At 33.0% G+C, this 20,261-nt stretch overlaps 1 protein-coding gene and 1 long non-coding RNA gene across 13 annotated transcripts in view; one reads left to right on the top strand and one right to left on the bottom strand.

Annotated features, from left to right (window-relative positions):
- The window catches only part of LOC119067177 (cAMP-specific 3',5'-cyclic phosphodiesterase), a 224,503-nt gene that overhangs the window by 187,774 nt on the left and 16,468 nt on the right, over positions 1-20,261 (top strand). For 7 of the 12 annotated variants that reach the window (XM_037169997.1, XM_037169998.1, XM_037170000.1 and 4 more), the window contains 5 exons: positions 2,937-3,113; positions 8,297-8,335; positions 13,805-13,909; positions 14,008-14,170; positions 14,250-14,343. In XM_037169997.1, coding sequence (XP_037025892.1) covers positions 2,937-3,113; positions 8,297-8,335; positions 13,805-13,909; positions 14,008-14,170; positions 14,250-14,343 — 578 coding nt within the window. The remainder of the gene's footprint in view (positions 1-2,936; positions 3,114-8,296; positions 8,336-13,804; positions 13,910-14,007; positions 14,171-14,249; positions 14,344-20,261) is intronic. The other 5 variants (XM_037169992.1, XM_037169995.1, XM_037169996.1 and 2 more) reach the window with 1 other exon arrangement.
- LOC119067181 lies at positions 2,738-3,416 on the bottom strand. The gene is made up of 2 exons (XR_005085884.1): positions 3,173-3,416; positions 2,738-3,123 (listed from the first exon to the last, which is right to left on the bottom strand). It is a non-coding gene; the product is annotated as an uncharacterized LOC119067181 (long non-coding RNA).

Genomic DNA, 20,261 nt, shown 5'->3' on the forward strand with positions numbered 1-20,261 from the left:
TGAATATAAAATATAGTTAGACACAAAAATGTGATATAGGAAGTCACCTTTTCCAGCGATATAATATACTAACCATAGACGACTTTTATTTAGATACACATACGAAATGGAACAGATATAAGTAATCAAGAAAACGAAAAAAATTATTTTTAGTAACATCAACGCGTTGATGGATGTATAAATAACAAATGATGTGGTCGTCGTTAGATTAGATATAAATTAAAAGTTTTATAAATTTTAATGTTTGTGCAATTAATTAGCAATTTTAATTGAAAAAATGTTAGCATTTCTGAGGAAAAAATTGGTGAAATTGTGTCGGTATAATATTCAAATTTTTGAGTATATAATGGTATGGATGGATATCCAGCCAACATAATTATATATTCACACAGCGACGAACTTTTTTTTTGTCTTTACTTCTTTATTCATAATTAAATAAGACGAAAAAAATAATTATTTTTTTATATTGTTTTCCAATAATGTGTCATATTTAAATAAATAACGAGATATAACTAAAGTACAACATAATATCAGTCTGGTATTTGAAAAAAAAAAAATTAAAAATGTATTTTGTCACATACAAAATGATAATTTCATAACAGAGTTTATACCAGCCAAGGAAAAGCTGCCAATATAAAGCAATGACACAGCAATGAGGAGACACAAAATGTGACAAAAGTTTTTTTTTTTCATTAAATGAAACATTTTCAATAATTACTTCCTGCTTCGTGAATAAAACTGTTGTGTGAATAAATTATTATTGGAGCTTTAATTGTCACGTCGCGAATCGAAGAACTTCTTTATAATAACATGCTTTTTTCGAAAGACGGAAAGAGATTTTCCATTTTCTTGTATTATTATTCATTTTGTCGCTAGAAACTTATGGAAAATGTTTTGCTTAATTGCTCTAGCAGCTAACTTGAAAATGGTAAACACTGAATAATAAATTGACATTCCGGATTCAATGAATTATTTAGTGTACACATTAAGATCCACTAGAAATTTTATGACGCGTTGATGAGTCTGTTCAAATTATTGTCATAGATTTTGCGACAAGTGAATCCTGCTGAATGAATTAATTGAAAGCGAAGAATGACGACAATTATTCCTCGATTTTTTTTATTATTCGTAACCATATTAACACAGAGGAATTATTTGTCTTCTTTGTAAAACTGACCGAGGGGCGGAATCAGAGTCACTTCGAGTGATTAAAGAGAAAATCGTTCGAATATTTTCAGAAAGTTTCACTGAGGATGTCAATCCAACTTATGCTAATCATTTCACCCATAAATACTACGATTACATATGTATGGCAAAAGGACGTCACATGTGTAATACATTATGTATTCGAATATGATGAAATAGATTGAAATTGTTGGAAGCACTAATTCTATGACGGTATCCACGAAGGATTTTGTTTGATATTTTCGGGTGACGAAGGATTTCTAACGATTATCCGCCCCTCGGGAAAGACATCAGATTACTGTTATGCTCACAAATTGAACGCAAATGCTGAATGTATCGATCCACTTCTTTCAACAAATATAAAATAAAAATAGTAAAAATAAGGTTCGCATCATGAGACCAACTTATTTCATCAATTTGTAATTGCCAAAAGAAATGAAAAAAGATCGAAATGTTAAATAAAAAATTAAAATAAAAAAAAAAACATTAAAAAAAACTTCTCATACCCGCCATAAATAACCCAAAATTACCATGTTAAGCGATTGTTATTTTAATATATCCATAGCAAATCATAACAAACGTTTAGATTCTTGTAAATATTTACAGTAAATTTTTTTTTATTGACTCAAGCTTCTTGTATTACACTCTCAGTGGAGATTTTAAGTGGAATTGAGGAACGACCGTTGTGTTATATTTTTTTATACTTCGAATGTGCGGCAGCAATATGTACTCGATAATGCAGTTATTGTGTATGATTTATGTGAAAGAATGTTTTATGGAGAAATATTTTAAATTTAGCTACATAATTGGATTAAAAATGTCGATGAAAATTATATAAAAATAAAATGGATTTGGGTTTTTTGTGCATTGGTTTTTAAATTAAAAAAAAACCTTGTAATGGATCGGTAAATTATTATATACAGGTTTTCGATTAATGACAATCTGGATGGTACGCTGAGGTTATGGCCTTTTTGTTTTGTATTTTTGGTGACACTCAGTTTTTATAAAAAAAACGTAGTCCTGACCACAATTGTGTTAGCTTTGAATAAAATAATAAAATTTATTTACTGCAATGTGATCAAAGTGATTTTCGCATATATAAACGCACTAGTGCTAAAATGTGACGTTTGCAAAAATGAACATCCCACTGACGCACATAAGATTTTGTTCCTAACTAGTGTGTTATGTGGATTTGCAAGTGATGTGTTTTCAACATCGACTCCGGTTGTTGTTCGCCATTCTGACATCCTTTCCGCAAAATTTCCTTCAACATATGACGAAAATAGTTTTGCGTTTGGGATGGTTCGACCAGTGTTGAGAGAAGTGAACACTTTCCCGAAATTTGCTCAATCTGTTCACTTTTTTTTCAAAACTGGTCAAATTATCACAGACAATTCTATATTTGTTGCTGACACATGTTTGGCCGGGATTGCAATTTTATATAGGTAGTTGAAAAAGGAAATACAAAAAATATGCACAACTGTGGGCTATCATTATAACGTACCATCGATTGCTCTTAATCTTTTTTTTTAACTTTAGTTTTAATCGAAAAACAATTAACTTTCCAAATTAGTACTAAAAATGTCAACCGAAAATGTCATTGAAAATTACTACTATTTCAATGGCTTTGAATACCGCTTCCAATAACATATACAAGACAACTAATCAATTAAGCAATTCCCTATATTTTTTTGAAAATTAACCAGCATTACACTTTTTTACTAACAACTTTTCATCTCTTTCATTCGCAGTTTTGATGTTGAAAATGGACAAGGCGCTCGATCACCCCTGGAGGGTGGATCTCCAAGTGCCGGACTTGTTTTACAAAATCTTCCACAACGTAGAGAATCATTCTTATACCGATCCGATTCGGATTTCGAAATGTCACCAAAATCAATGTCGCGAAATTCAAGCATTGCCAGCGAGAGGTATGTTCAACTGTAAAAAAATTTCTTTAAAAAAATATATTTTTGTTTCCATTACTCACGTTATACGTTAGATGTCAACATCATTTTGTCTTTGATTTTGTAATTTGAAATAATTTTTCTTTTCTTTTAAAAGAAAGAATTTTTTTAAGCTACATGGTTATTTACCCTATTTATACGTTATAGTATGCTCAATCACTTATTATATTATATATGTATACGATGTACATAACATTAGTTTTGTATAACGAACAGTGTGTACATATACTGTTGTTGTATTTTATTAAATATTGATCTGACAAATTCTATATTATACTCACTATACTTGTAGACTTCTATATTTCAATGTTAATGCAACACTGAATAAAGAATTGAATGCAAGAACCTTAATATTATAAATTTTCTCATTACTCTTTTGTATACCATGCTAACATTATCAATGTCTTACCTTAGCACAAGTAATTATTTAACAAATTTTTTTATTTTACTGCATTATTTTTATACTGTGTATCCCTAAAACACACTGTTTTCCTGCACCATATTAGCATCATCACCAACCCTTTCTTGATTTCAGTTTTGTCTTATTATACTACCGAAATGAAAAACAACTTTGCGTATACCATAACTGTATACGAGAAATATTTACAATCAATATTTCCAGTTTAATGTTTGGAGAAGGAAAATAACAAACAAGAAATTTTTTCAAATCATGTTCATAATATATAGACAAATTTTACCGCGGCAGCACACACATAAAATATGCCCACTTCGTTATCGAGTAAAAATATTTATCAAAAGCATCAATGTTATACTACATACAAATACGTGGAATAACATGTCATTAGAATCATCTATTTTTTATCAAGTAATTAGCAATGGCCAACATACATACCCTCAGATTATCGAACTTAGATACAAAGGCGCAAAAAAACCATAATTGAGTGGGAAATTTTAAATTTTATGGCGAAAAAGGTGTGCTCATAGCATCTGAAAAAATCCTGATTGGATTTTAAATGGAAAAAAATCCAAAGTGACTGGGAAGTTAAAATCTAATCTTTAAATACTGACAAAGTTGAGTCAATACAAAAAGCATTCTCATATCGTTCTTTCACAGGCAGTAACGTTATGATGTATATATAATACATCTGCTAATTGCAAAATCTTTTACTTCATTTTTATTTAGCATAAATGTTGCTATTATAAAGCGACACTATCCAGAGTTCATCGATTCTTTTTATCCTCGTCGTCGATAGCAGATGACTAGCCGTGCCTACATGTCGAACGACGTATTAGAAAATATACACTGAAACATATAACGGTACAAGATCAGCTGAAGAGAATTTGATTACATTGAAACTCTGGAATTTATTTAACGGATCGGTGTCGCGTTCTAAGATGTATGCCAAATTTTTCTCACGCGTTCATTTTCCTCATGTGGTACAGCTTCTCTCCAGGAGGTTGTATTAAGTAACGAAACTAATTTTTAGGATTAGCAGATCCATACGACACCGGCTAGTTCTGTGATAATAAAATCACGAATAAATGATTACCTGAATAAACAGGACTACACCCTTCACACTTCACCAGTTTCCAGGTTTTCAGACATTTTAGTTTTAGAGAAACCACCTGAACCGATTCTAAAATTCATCTTTTTTTTTCGACTGTAGCCAGAAATGGTTCTTGTTATTGAGACCATTTCAGCTGTGCTGTATATAAAAGAAAATATAGCTCAGCAAATACCCTTGAAATTAGTTACTGCATGACAGTGCATATCTCTTAAATTCAGAATTGGTAGCCAAAAAAATTGTTTTTTTTTGTGCTAGGGAATCTACCAATCGAATTTAATGTAACATTTTTCATATGGAATAAAAGTTTATTGGCATTTCTGTTTGGAAACATTGTTATCTCTTTATGGGTAATACAATTACTAACCCCAATTGATCAAGCTCTGTTTTTAAATAAAATCTTTTGTTTGATAAATGTCTTATAAATTCCATGTAGAGTGTCAAAAAGATTTAAAAATAAATGGATTGAAATCCAGAAGATGAACAACCTCAAAATTGGAATGGAAAGGAATCGTATATGGCTGAAAATAAAAATATTTTCTTGAAAATAACAAAATTTATCACTCGGAAACTTGTGGATATTTGTTTGGCAAATATTTACAGGTTCAATTGAACACTCAAACACTTCACGTGAATCATTGAACTACATATATTGTAACGCTACAACTCAATCCCCAAAAGATAAGAAACGGTAATCAGAATTTTGTAATTGTTCTCTCCATTCAAAAACGTAACGTAAATTGATGAGTCAGTGACTGTGTTGTGCGAAGCATGGAAATATTTTCTTTTTTGAAAATCTTCTTCTTCTTTGCTTAAATTTAAGAGCATTAACTTTTGAATGGAAAATTCTGAAACTTTTCCCATAAACTTTTGCTTTAAATAATTGTACAACTAATCTCCAAAATTTGTTTGTATAATTCGTTATGTGGTTGAATTCGAAAAACCCACCGCACGATAGAAAAATTGTTGTAAACTCGTCCATTTGTCATATCGTGGACTTGTGGTTTCGTCTGTGTTGAGGTTTTACTACTTAGTTTGAAGTTAAACTTTTTCTATTTCAAATAAAAAATATTTTCCTTGTTCCAAAATGTCCAGGGCCGTAGTTAGAACATCTTAACTTAAAATACCTCAAACTACGCTGTTAGTAGTAAGCTCAGAATTTCTTCCTTTGGAAATCAAAATTCCAAAATTGAAGCCTATACTTCGTCGTCAAGCATGTCGAATCTGTATTTCATCCTGATTTCAAGATTTTAATGTTCGATAAAATGAATGTTTTAGTCGAGATGAAGTTCAGAACAAATGATTTCTTTAGTTCAGCTACACTTGAGTGAGAGTTTAATCTCAAGAACTGAAGATTACTGCACCCGCATCTTAGGGTTAGATTAGTAAATCTATAGATAAATACGATTACAAAAAACGACCACGGATGTTGTGTTTATTTCTTGCGAATATAAATAGATGAAATCAAAAAGAAAAATCTTTCAATTTGCATATTCCTTTAAAAAATAATTAGGATTTTCGTTTCGATGGGAAAAAATCCATTAAATCTGTTTTTCGGGCAAATATGTTTTTCAGCCAACGATAATTTTATTACTGCAGCTTCCTTCTCGGCATAACATCTTCATTACCATAATATTACATTTCCATTATATAAGCTAAGGAATAACTTTCTATTAAGAAACGTAGTCTTTATGCTACATTCAACGACTGTGCTGCTGTTCATCTTTTATTTATTTATAAATAAACAGCTCGGCCATTTTACACTTTCCAAGTTTTCAATCAACGTAACATTAGTGTAATTTATTAGCAATTCAAAACTTTATATTAAAAAAAGGGAAAATTGCTTCGAATAAATTCCGACTCTATTTTCACTAGGGTGTGTGTGCATTTTATCATTGGTTGGTATACGTGATATAAAAGAATTTTGTCAACTTTCGTTTGTATACGATGCTTTAATTATCTGATTCTGTCGAACAAAAATTGTCTTCCCCTGGCGCTTATATGTAGGTAATGAGACATTCGCTTGACGATTGACGAACGTTTCGAAATTAATTTTCGTTTCAATGCTTCGAGGAACATTTATCTTACATTTCTCATTTTAAAATTTTCTTTTCTCTTTTTGTCGAAATAGAAGAATGTAATTACCTTTCTTAAATGTGAATAAACGAGAAAAATTCATTTGCGGGAGGAATGTCCAATCAAAGTAAGCAAAAAAGAAAAAAAAAAATCAACTGAAAACATTACAAAAATGATAGACGAACAAATGGAAGCGCAGTGTCAGCTTTAAGTTGATGATATTTTTTTATTGAATTTGTAATTTTAATTAAATTTTATCTGCAGCGGTCTATGTCATCAACAGTAATTGAAAAGTTGTTATTAATGGATTGCAGATAAAAGGGTTCTGTTCTAGATCACTGTATAATAAATCGTAGCCAGTTGATATATTTAATCAGCTATAGAACGTTAATTTATTTTGTATATATAAAAAAACCAGGCTCATTGCAACAAACATAAATATTTTGCGCCAAGGGAATACGTCAATCGGTACAGTGATACCAGCAGTAGTTCGCATTTACATCTCGGGGGAAAAAGTCATTTGACGACAGAGTTATGAAATTATTTCCGTATGATTCATATGTTGTATATTACGATCAGTACGATAATCAATTCGACTGATAGGTTTGTCATCATTAACAAACCTATCAGTCGAATTGTAGTGAATAGAGAAAAAACAAATTTGTTGGTTTCTCTAACGTAGTAATTATTGTGGTGTAAAGGTGTTGGTTTCAAGGTAATAATCTCGTAAACAAATATTTGCGTCAACGTCTCGGTCAACATTAAAATAATAATCTTTTCAATTGCTCCGAATGTCGTCGTCACTTACCACAACTTTATGTACAAATTATCTGAAGTCGAATAAGACTTGGTCGCGGGGATATAATTTCTTCTGTTTATTTAGTTTGAAAAATTAACGTCATCAGCATTCATAACGCATGCACTCCTGAAGTATGTCCATCAATAATGTATCGTCCATGACTTAGTCATAATTTTATTGGTTAGGCAGTGCTGGAAGTGACGCACGTCAATTGTTTTATTTACCTGATCAATTACAGGGAATTCAAATGTAATACTCATCAAGTGTTTACCATTTCAATAACTTTCACGGTCTCGATGATTACATGCTAAAAGATTACTCAGAAATTGATGGTGTCGAGTTGACTTCGAAATTTTTTTTCACGTAAAATGGGAGTTCGTTTCTTGCTTATTCTGTCTGCTTATAAGGGTAAAAGGTTTAGCTTGATGGAGCGATATATTTGAATAAATGTGACTTTTGCGACAAATAAAATCAAACAATATAGCGAACAAGAGATCGCTCGTCTCAGCTATACAAAGTATCGAAAAATAAAATGAAAAAATTGTCATGACGACTGGTCTCATGTGAATTTAAAGTCACTTCCTTAAAAGTATGAATTTAAATAGAAAATCATTTGCTACAAAAAAAAACGAAATATTTGCATCAAAATATTCTCAACCAAAAAAAAATTATTTCATCAAAAACAAAACTGTAGTTTTTCACAATTTAACTCGTTAAATTCTTTCTAAATTTACCTGTTATTTCAGGTTCAAAGAGCCAGAGCAACAAGTCCTGGTGGATCGATCGTATGTATTTTAGTGTTTTCCTCTAGAAATACCATCGACATCGTTTTTTTGTTCATTTTGTTTTGAATTTTATTTTGTGTAGGCAAATAATTGATTTCATATTATTCCATCATCTATAAGTTGTAGCTTTGATTGTTTTTTTTATATTTTCATTTTCTGTTTTTGTATTTCGAATTCATTCCATTTATATACGTAGATTTATGGTTGCATTTACTTTGTCATTCGATATGGTGCGTTTTGTGTGAAATTGCCATTATTTTTTCTAAATTTGTACAAAAAAAAGCTTTTATTGATTTCGTTGTGTAGATCTATTGAATTTGTAAAAATATCACCGTTTGGCCATTATGTGTAAAATTTGTTTCAGAGACACAATTATTGTTGGCATTGCTTTGGTAGAAATAGTTTTGACCGTTACGTGCACACAGAAACATTTATTTGTATTCCCGGCAACCTCACTTGTTATTTCTATTATTTTTCCAATATCAACTCTACCAAAAAAAAAATTGTTTAGACTCTTCGTCGTGGCGTAAATTTGTTCGATTTTGTATATCAGTCGGAAAGCAATGCCATAATTATTCAGAGCTTATTATTAGAAATTGAAATTCTGAAAATTCGGAAAAATTCAGAATAGTTCTGAAAGTGTTTTTAAAAAATTTTGATTTTTTTTTTCAGAATTTCGGATTCTGTCAGAACTTTCAGAATTACAATTCCCAATAATAAGCCCTTGCCCTGGTATTGTTCCACTACCCGATGTGAAAAATAGTTGGTATATGCATTAACGAGAGAGTAGGTCCAGTGTTTTCGTCTGCCGTCACACAGTACGTGTGGAAGTTGATGTGCACGGAAAATTAGTGGATTTCGATAAAAGCTGGGTAACTTATAATGTGCCATTTTCATAATATACAGCCTGGGACAGTCAAAAAAGTGCATTTCTTTCCTATACGTGTTTCATCGATTTCAGCTGTTTTGCCATTGTAATTTGTATTGTTAAAACAGCTGAAATCGATAAACACGAAAATCATAAAAATACACTTCTTTGACTGTCCTTGGCTGTAGCTGCAAGACTTATAAAAATATAGCTACTGAACGCATATTCTATTAACATTGGTTATTTACGTGCAATATGAGTTACGCTACTATATTATGGATTACACAGCTACATTACGCACCGACAACACATGTTATAGCTAGCATTTGCATATTGTGGCTGTGTACTCTATAGTATAGCTGTGTAACGCATATTTGACGTATGGGCTGCATATCAAAAAATGTATGGGACCATGCATTCAAGTCATCCGTGCTGATGCTCAATTGATATTTATGTTAATGGATAAAGAAAAATCTGTTCTAAAATAGCGTGGCTTATTCTAATGAGGCTTCATCATCAGGTTTATGGTAACACCTTTTCAATAGTCAGAATCCGTAGAAACACAGACGAATGAAAATATCAGAAATTTCACTACATTAGAAACGAATTAAGTAATTAGCCAAGTATTGCTCCTAAAAATCAAAATCGTCATTTCACAGAAAATAATTGAATTGGCGATTCTTCACGCTGTTTCAATTCACTTTCTTTCGGAACCTAAAACAATGCTCCAAGTACTCACCAAAGTAAAAATGCTTAATATGAAAACTGTAAACTTGAATTAGGATGTGTGCCGCATAATAAAGCTGCAGAATTTATATTGTGTTAGCAACGCTTCGAAATAAGAACGTGTTAAAGCACAAGAAAAGTTAGCACAACAGCAACATAGGTGACGGTCGGTTTCTCGGGTTAAGTATCAATCGGCGCGGTTAGTACTGGGATGGGGTGACCGCAAAATTCATGAAAGTTTAGGATTTTTTTTTTATTTATCGTGATAGATTTGAAATGCGGCTCACAGCTATAATATAAGTTACTCAGCTATTTTAACTACAGTTTTCGCAATATACATATCACAGCTATATGACAAAAAATAGGGGTGCTATAGATCTCACACGTATATTGGGATTTTCCGTGTGGAAATGAAAGTATTGATTCCAAATGAAGAATCCAATCGGAAAAACCTGTATTTATTGAAAGGCCTGTCATGCCATACACAGAGTCGATAATTTGAAAATTAAATTTATCATTTGGCATTTCAACACCAACTTGGATTTTCTACTGAATATGATGGCGGAGATATACAACTCTACCAACGTTAGGCCCCACTAAACGCTCAAAAATAAGAGTCGTTGAACAAATGTTCATGAGGTGCACACGCTCCCAATATAATGCATAAAGCCGTTGGCACTTGCTTGTGTTGAAGATTCCTGCATCCAAATACTTTGTTCCTTTAGAGAAATTTGCGATGTTAAACTCAAGCATATTGCATTCATATATTATTTAAAGAGATGCTTAACCAGCCATGTTCTGCAAACAGTATACATTAGACAGACATCCAAAACAATATTTATTACCATCACGAGATGTTCTGAGAAAGTATCGCATGCTGGGGCCGGAACAAATTTACGCCATGCTAGTTTGTTAAAATACTCGTTTGCTATTCAAAGACTCTAGTCTTCAATTTTATTTATTGTGCTCGTCTATAGAGTTTGTTCTGTCAGGTTTTCACCTAATGGTAGCATGGTTCGTCGGCACTGCAGAATAGTTTGGATTTGTTTCTCTCGTAACAACAGTGATTATTCACGCATGGCGATCACCTTTCACCGCATATAGTATACACACATCTGGAACGTGAACGACGACACGTGTTTGATCATATAAAACCATTTTCACAATTTATAAATATTGTTGATTAGTGTTCCCACGAGGCGGGTATATGTTCAAACCAAATCAATATACGTTTTACATGGTGCTGTATCCTCATTCGATTACTATAAATTATACGGGAAAAATGATTTAATCAATTGATTAGGAATAATTTATTCAAATAGATTCCGAACATCGACAAAATAATTATTTATTATGTTAAATAAAGGGCACGAAAAAGTATAAAATAATCCAGAAGCTAAATTCAATTTCAACAATCAACACCAGACGTTCCATTTCGGATGTGTAATGTACTCCATAATATGAATAGCGTGTGATAGTCAACTTTTGCTTATATGGTTTCATTACATTTATTTAATCACCAAAGAAAGAAACTTTGTATCCATTTTATATTGGAAAAAGAAATCGTATAAAGCAGACGCAAGAAAAATAAAATTTGTCTCTGAAGTTCAGAGTGGTAATACCAATATTAAAGAGAATAAGTAATGACGTTACGACAGCATACCTGCTGATAAAGTGTTGTATCCGAAAACGTTTCTTCGTTCTAAACTTTTAAATTTTATAGTTTCTTCTCTTGACAATAAAACAAGTCAAAATGGTCACAGTTGCCGCGGATTTCCTATCGTTTGACACTCGTAAGATTTTCTTTTTTGATAGGTCAGTTAGTTGTGTGAATTGGAATGGTTTCACTGCATTAGTAAAATGGATTCATCGTTCACCCGTTATCGCTCTAGGTTTACAGTATTTTTATTTTTATTTTATTTGGATTTTGTGTCGGAATCAGCATAATCAAAGATTACTCCGAAATTATTGAATTTATCGACAGCATCACAAAAAACGATGAGCCCAATTTTTTGTTTTCGTAGACCTCTTTTCCCAGCACATGTGGTGAGCCGTTCAAGCTGCTTTGTAGAAAGATGAATCCTCTTAAGTTGTTAAGCATTGTTTTGTCCATTAAAAACGCTTCAACCATTTGAATTGCTATTGTTATTGCGGTCAATTGTGCTTAAATTGCTGAAAAGTTTGCTAACTATTCTCATGATTCGGTTTTGGCAACTTAATGAACGAAAGCCTCAATTACCAACAATATGTTTCATTGACATAACAATGTGTTGGTTTTCCAGAACATTATATACAGTTTGCACTAATACTTTATATCACGTTGCTTCGGTTATACATATACATTTTGTTGATGTTTCGCTCCAGAAAACTTTGTTCATTGCATTCGTTGCGTGTTATCCCGTAACACTAAGCATTACCATTTCCATAGTCGTATGGAAACCGGATAAATGAAACCGAATCCATCTTCTATCGCCCATCGGTTTCGTTACACAAAGTAGATTTGATGAGAAGATTTTCCCAGAAAGGGAAACTATACCTGACAAAATAGTTTTCCACACATTTCGAATTCCTTTCATTTACTCCGAAGTCGGACACCTTACAATAAATACCAAGTCTAGCTGTTTTCCCCCTTCGAAATCTCCTATGCACGAAAAATGCTGACCATTCATCTTAACTTATACCAATCAACACAATCAATTTTCAATCTTTCATAAACGACAAACATATCGTAATGTCATCATTAAATCTGCTACTTCTATTGTTTAAAGTATTGCTTAGTGTTTGCTGCAATAGTACATTACTATGCAAGGGAAGTAAAGTGATATCTCGTATCCAGATGAGAAAAAGTATCCGAGGGCGGCAGCCCGAGGTACTTTTACTCATCGTGATACGAGATATCACTTTATTACGTTTTACTATGCGAGTGATGTAAAGGTTATTGCCTATACATGTAATAGCCTTATTACATGCACCAGCATAGTAAAATCTGTTACTTGATTTGTTTAATCGTACATTTGGTATATAAGACGAGACCAACCACAGTTCATTGATTATTTTTGTTATTGATGTCCATAACAGATGACTACCCGTTTCTAACAGAAAAGGGCGTTGAATTTATTTTCTTTTTAATTTTGACCATTTACAATTATAAGTCAGGCCGATGATCTTACGTTGGCACGAAAAATTCACTTCGCTCAGGAGCCGCTTAGTACTTTTCCAAAAAGTTCACTATGTGCATTTTTCATAGTCAGTTCTTATGAACAACACGATATGGATAAATGAACTGTTCATTGAACAAAAATCATAATTTTATCGAAAGACTCTTAGTTGAGTGGAATTGTTCTTTACAATTGAGATTTCATTGGTGAATTCAACCAAACGCAACCACTGAGATTTCATTGGAAAACACGTTCATATTTGCTAATAAAGAAATAGTGTGGACGTGACACATTTCACCTATTTCCCTAAGCTTCCAATCACTATGCCAGGCCAAACCACTAAAAGTAATTTTTTTTATTGCTTTATTCTCGAAGTTTGATCTTCTTTTGAATCGAATGGAATTCCCTTCATGCCATTGAAATTCAACAGAAACAAAAAGCTTGCAAGATTATAGCTCTTAACAAGTTGACTCACGTTCCTTTATGGAAATGTTTCACTGCTGCACTGCCTGCATAATTTCAAAGTATTACGCCGAAAGCATTTCAAATGCACCCATAAGTTCATCTAACAGAAACGTTATACAAATCTTCTTTTTTTCTCTGTTATATGCTTTCATTGTGAATTTAGCATTACGATAATCTTATGTCGCTGTTTAAATGAAACATTTCTACAAGTTTTAGCCATTTCATTAATAAAATTTCAAATATAATTTTCAGTCATGGTGGCGAAGATTTGATTGTAACACCGTTCGCCCAAATATTGGCAAGTCTTCGTCAAGTGCGCAACAACTTTTTAAGTCTCACCAATGTATCGTCGGTTAAGTATGTTTGACAAAAAAAAAAAAAAATTTGAACCAACAAATCTTTGACCCGAAATTTTTCTAACATTTTGTTAATTTATTTCAATGGCACCTCAACAGATCGAAACGAGCTGCGGCTACTCCTCTACAAAAGCCAATTGTACCTGGTGATGAGGCGTATTTGCGATTGGCCGGCGATACAATGGAAGAATTAGAATGGTGCTTAGATCAATTGGAAACAATTCAAACACATCGTAGTGTTTCGGACATGGCTTCGTTGAAAGTAAGAATTGTTTAGCTGGCATGCATGCACATTAAACGATCAATTATTTACTCAAAATTTCATTAATTTATGCCAACAGTTTAAACGAATGCTGAATAAAGAATTGTCACACTTTAGTGAATCCAGCAAATCAGGAAATCAAATATCCGAGTATATTTGTTCGACATTTTTAGGTGAGTTTTTTTTTTGTTCGTCTTTTTAATATAAAAATCTGAGAACACATAATACAACCACATCTGTTGAACACCCTTGGTATAAATATCTTATAAATTATTGTTTCACTCGCATTCCGTATGTACCAATTTACATACATTTTCCGAACATTTCGCATGTCTATACATATTTCGATACCCTCTTACGTGCTGATATAACGAGATTTTCCTTTGCACCTTTTATCTATTCATCAAAAGTAGGAAACAGAAGCATATTGTAAAAATGTAACATATAAGTAGAGATAAATGTAAAAAGTTTTTCTTTCCCTTGAGGGCACGAAGAGCTCACATCGCAAAAATAGCAAATTACGAAGAGAAAATATTTTCCACTAACAAGATTCGACGGGAATTTCGTGTGTTTCTCATGGCTGTTTTAGCTTTCGTACATTTTTTTTTATTATTTTTATCTCTTACATTCTTCTCCCCTGTTAAAGCCTTGCATAACACTCACACAAAAACAAGGCATCAGAACAGTCGGAGCGTTTGCTGCGACTTAGCCCCGTACGACCCGTAATCCTATTTCGCCGTAATAGGCCCGGATTCCTAATACGTCTACAACCCTCTAATGCGTCTGTTACCAAAATGCAAGTCAAGTTGGGCATGGTCAAATTTACTGAAAGTGTTCATTTTTAAAATTGCGCAGAGCGCAATTACGAAAGCCCGTACGAAGTACCTCTCAAATAAAACCAACAATTTACGACATTATTTTAGAAACCCAAAATTTTTTGCCAACTTTCCATTGGGTATTCAATTACCACTCAAATAAAACAAAAATTAGCAAAATCGGATGATATTTACTCGATTTATGTGCAAAAAACACTTAGAGCCGAGTAGCGGCCTTAGTACAAGGGCCCAAATTTGAAACTTTTTTCGCCACGTTCTTTTCTGTATTCAATTATCTCTCAAACGAAACAAAAACTAGCAAAATCGGATGATATTTACTCGATTTATGTGCAAAAAACACTTAGGGCCGAGTAGCGGCCTTAGTCCAAGGGCCCAAATTTGAAACTTTTTTCGCCACGTTCTTTTCGGTATTCAATTATCTCTCAAACGAAACAAAAACTAGCAAAATCTGATGAGATTTACTCGATTTATGTGCAAAAAACACTTAGAGCCGAGTAGCGGCCTTAGTCCAAGGGCCCAAATTTGAAACTTTTTTCGCCACGTTCTTTTCGGTATTCAATTATCTCTCAAACGAAACAAAAACTAGCAAAATCTGATGAGATTTACTCGATTTATGTGCAAAAAACACTTAGAGCCGAGTAGCGGCCTTAGTCCAAGGACCCAAATTTAAAACTTTTTTTGCCATCATTCTATTCGGCATTCAATTATCTCTCAAATGAAACAAAAACTAGCAAAATCGGATGAGATTTACTCGATTTATGTGCAAAAAACACTTAGAGCCGAGTAGCGGCCTTAGTACAAGGGCCCAAATTTGAAACTTTTTTCGCCACGTTCTTTTCTGTATTCAATTATCTCTCAAACGAAACAAAAACTAGCAAAATCGGATGATATTTACTCGATTTATGTGCAAAAAACACTTAGGGCCGAGTAGCGGCCTTAGTCCAAGGGCCCAAATTTGAAACTTTTTTCGCCATCATTCTATTCGGCATTCAATTATCTATCAAATGAAACAAAAACTAGCAAAATCGGATGAGATTTATTCGATTTATGTGCAAAAAATACTTAGGGCCGAGTACCGACCTTAGTCCAAGGGCTCAAATTTGAAACTTTTTTCGACACGTTCTTTTCTGTATTCAATTATCTCTCAAACGAAACAAAAACTAGCAAAATCGGATGATATTTACTCGATTTATGTGCAAAAAACACTTAGGGCCGAGTAGCGGCCTTAGTCCAAGGGCCCAAATTTGAAACTTTTTTCGCCATCATTCTATTCGGCATTCAATTATCTATCAAATGAAACAAAAACTAGCAAAATCGGATGAGATTTATTCGATTTATGTGCAAAAAATACTTAGGGCCGAGTACCGGCCTTAGTCCAAGGGCTCAAATTTGAAACTTTTTTCGACACTTTCTTTTCGGTATTCGATTACCTTCCATAAAAAACTAAATCTAGCAAAATCGAATGAGATTTACTCTATTTATGTGCAAAAAACACTTAGGGCCGAGTACCGACCTTTGAGCCCTCCCAAGAAGCCCACGTTGTATCTTACCCAAAAACAATGTTCAGTATTTTTGTTCTACTCGTCAATACCTTTCATTTGATATATCACAAGCAGCCATTGCGTGCGTATTTCGGTAGATATCGTCGAAAGACTGAAAAACACCTATAGGGCCCTAGCTCTGGAAGGGCCGACCCTACCATGCCCATTTTCGAACTTGACCTTACTTTTGTCGATACCAATCGGGGAAAAAAAGAATTTTGAAAAAAGGTTGTGATTTACTCAAGCTAGAGGGGTCACAGACGGACGGACGGACGGACGGTTTTTTTATTGCGGATTCGTAGTCTATGAACATAACCAACTGCTTTGCCCTTACTGTCTGCTTCCAATTCGACGTGTTACAAACGGCATATTAATCTTATAAGCCCCCAGTACTTCGTACGGGGCTAAAAAGAGTTTCCTCGTAGGTTCTTAGTTACGCAAATAGTCTTTTTTCCATTGGCTTGAATGTTGTTGATTATAATGATCAATTATTACAGACTTTTGTCTAATGGATTTCAATAAATTAGTTACACATTCAAGTTCAGGCATTGTGTACAAATGAAAGCAGTGTCAGCCTGGAGATTAAATTGCCAGGAAGTACATAGATACCGGATCTTTTCCATTACGTGTTGAGAGTTGTTTTTTATTATTAAAAACTACAAAAATATCAAGGAAAATTTACATAAATCCTTGACATCAAGGTAATTTTTTGCCAGGGGCGAACAACTTGACAAAATTGTGCCAAACATATTTCCTTTTATTTATCCAGAAGTTGATTGCCAATTACGGTCGCAACTCGCAACTATCCGTAAATCAGCAGCCAAATGGTGGTGATAAACAGTCGGTTCCATAATCAATTGGTTCACTGCTTACGGTAATTGATGGTTATTGTAGATATTACGAAATCCCTAACGTCAAATGAGAATTTCCATGTGTTGATAATTTCCGATCTTTTAGGATCGTTAACCGCAATCTAATACCCGATCTAAGACATCATCCGTTTCTCAGTTTATTTTTCCTTGCTTTTTCGAAAAAGAGGATTGGTTTAGTTCTGCAATTGATCAACGTTTAAGACTGAAAACCTGCAGAACTTTAAACAGTTTCTAATCTTTTGTTACTGTGCACATTGTAACAGAAATCTTTTTTATCGGCGAAAGGAATATCTCCCAAAATATGACATTTAGAGAAAAACTTTGTTCTAGAGAGTTGTGTCATATTGTTAGTAGAATATATTGCTCAAATTGGAAAGTCAAAATGGCCGCCGCTAAACCGGAAGTTGGTCAATAAATTACCAAATATGCTAATTAGAGGAAAACTTTGTTCTGGTGATCTGTTCTTTATTGTTAGCTGAATATATTGAGCAAATAAAAAATTCAAAATGGCCGCCGCTAAACCGGAAGTTGGTCAATATATTACAAAATACGCTAATTAGATGAAAACTTTGTTCTAGTGATCTGTTCTTTATTGTTAGCTGAATATATTGAGCAAATAAAAAATTCGAAATGGCCGCCGCTAAACCGGAAGTTGGTCAATATATTACAAAATACGCTAATTAGAGGAAAACTTTGTTCTGGTGATCTGTTCTTTATTGTTAGCTGAATATATTGAGCAAATAAAAAATTCAAAATGGCCGCCGCTAAACCGGAAGTTGGTCAATATATTACAAAATACGCTAATTAGATGAAAACTTTGTTCTCGTGATCTGTTCTTTATTGTTAGCTGAATATATTGAGCAAATAAAAAATTCAAAATGGCCGCCGCTAAACCGGAAGTTGGTCAATATATTACAAAATACGCTAATTAGAGGAAAACTTTGTTCTAGGGATTTGTTTTTTATTGTTAGCTGAACATATTGAGTAATTAAAAAATTCAATGTGGCCGACACTAAACCGAAAGTTGGCCAGTATTTTGCAAACTATGCTAAGTAGAGGAAAATTTTGCTTTGGAGAGTTGCGCCATATTGTCAGCTGAATATATTGAGCAAATTTTTGAAAATGGTCGCCACTAAGCCGGAAGTTGGTCAGTATTTCGCAAAATATCCTAACTGATGAAAACGTTGGTCTGTGGATTCGCTTTTAATCGTAAGTTGAATTGATTGAACAAATAACGAAAGCGGGACATAATGTTTTAAAGAAATGTATTAAATATGGCCAATACAAAGTCGATAGTATATCGCGTTTCAAAGTAGATTTTCTTATTAAGGAAATTTTGAATTGAAAATTTCAGTTAGCTTTCTCAAAACTACAAAAAATGAGTCAATCGTTTTGCTATTGGTCGTTACCATCATAATACAGTTAAACTTCTTTTTGGAAGTTCTCACTGCGCAGTATTTACAATCATTCGATATTGACCAGCAACAAAAAGATCAGTTTCAGAAATTGTAAACAAAACCAAAATTCAATTCAAAAAATTATTTAACAAAAAAATTTCTTTCTATAACTCACACCCGTCGTACATTGAACCTGGAAAATGAAGTTATAATTCAAACGATAAAAAAATCTAATTAAGACCAACATCAATTAAACTTAACTAAACTAAAAATCGAGTTTTGTTATTGGTCGTTACCATCATAATATTGTTAATCATTTGGTATTGACCAGCAACAAATATATCAGTTTTACAAATTGTAGTCAGGAACAAAAATTCAACTCAAAAAATTCTTTAAAATTAAAAAATTAAAAACTTCAATATATTGAATGGTTTTTTGGCTTTTATCCCAATAAACTGGCCAAAAATTTCGACTGGGAAAAAATTCAAAAATGTTATTCAATATATAACAGACGTCAGTATGTGTGGGACTAGAAATATCAGCTCCTACATAAAACAGAAATGTAATAATTCCTAATTTTTCATAATTGTCGTACGCCGAATCCTTAATCCTGGAATTCAAGTTATAATTTAAACAATAAAAAATCTAATTGCAACCAGCATCAATCAAACTAAACTAACCTCTACCAATATCAAAATTAAATCTACAAATTTAAAATAAACAAGAAAATTAAAAATTTATGATAATTGGAATAGAAATGAAAAATAAAATACAAATTTCTGAAAAGTGGAAATAAAATTAGAATTCTTCATCGTGCTAATCTTCGTCGTCACATTCTTTAACGTCGTTTTCCTCGTAGCTGAGGTAAAATGATAAATAAAAAAATTTAAATTAAAAATGAAAATTTCTGAAAAAAGGAAATAAAATTAAAATTCTTCATCGTCACAGTTTTCATCGTCAGATTCTTCGTCGTCAGATTCTTCGTCGTCACATTCTTCAGCATCGTCACATTGTTCATTGTCGTATTCCTCGTAGCTGAGGTCTTCGTCTAAATCCAGCCCATCTAAATTGTCAGCGAATTCTGTAGGTAGCCCATACTCGTTAGTGTATGCCATGTCTTCTTCGTTGGTTTGCTCCAACTCCTGCTCTTCGGTGACGGTGAGGTCTGAATCATTCGTTAATTCCAGTAGTTCCACAACTTCAATTGGTAGGCTCTTCCTGCGCCTAGAATTTAACCTCTTCTGTAAACCAAAATTTGCTATGACTGGATCGGATGAGTCGAGTGCACGGTTGAAAACGTCCTCAAGATTATTCTGTCTGGTATTTTTTCTTGCGTGGAATAGACGGTTGTGCCTGTAAAGCTTATTACATGATTCTGATGCGTCCTCTGCTAGAGCTCCAACTGTAAGGTCATTAGCTTGCATTATGTCTCGCGAGTGGATGAG

This window comes from Bradysia coprophila (genome assembly GCF_014529535.1).
Source record: "Bradysia coprophila strain Holo2 chromosome X unlocalized genomic scaffold, BU_Bcop_v1 contig_12, whole genome shotgun sequence".
Classification (NCBI taxonomy): domain Eukaryota; kingdom Metazoa; phylum Arthropoda; class Insecta; order Diptera; family Sciaridae; genus Bradysia; species Bradysia coprophila.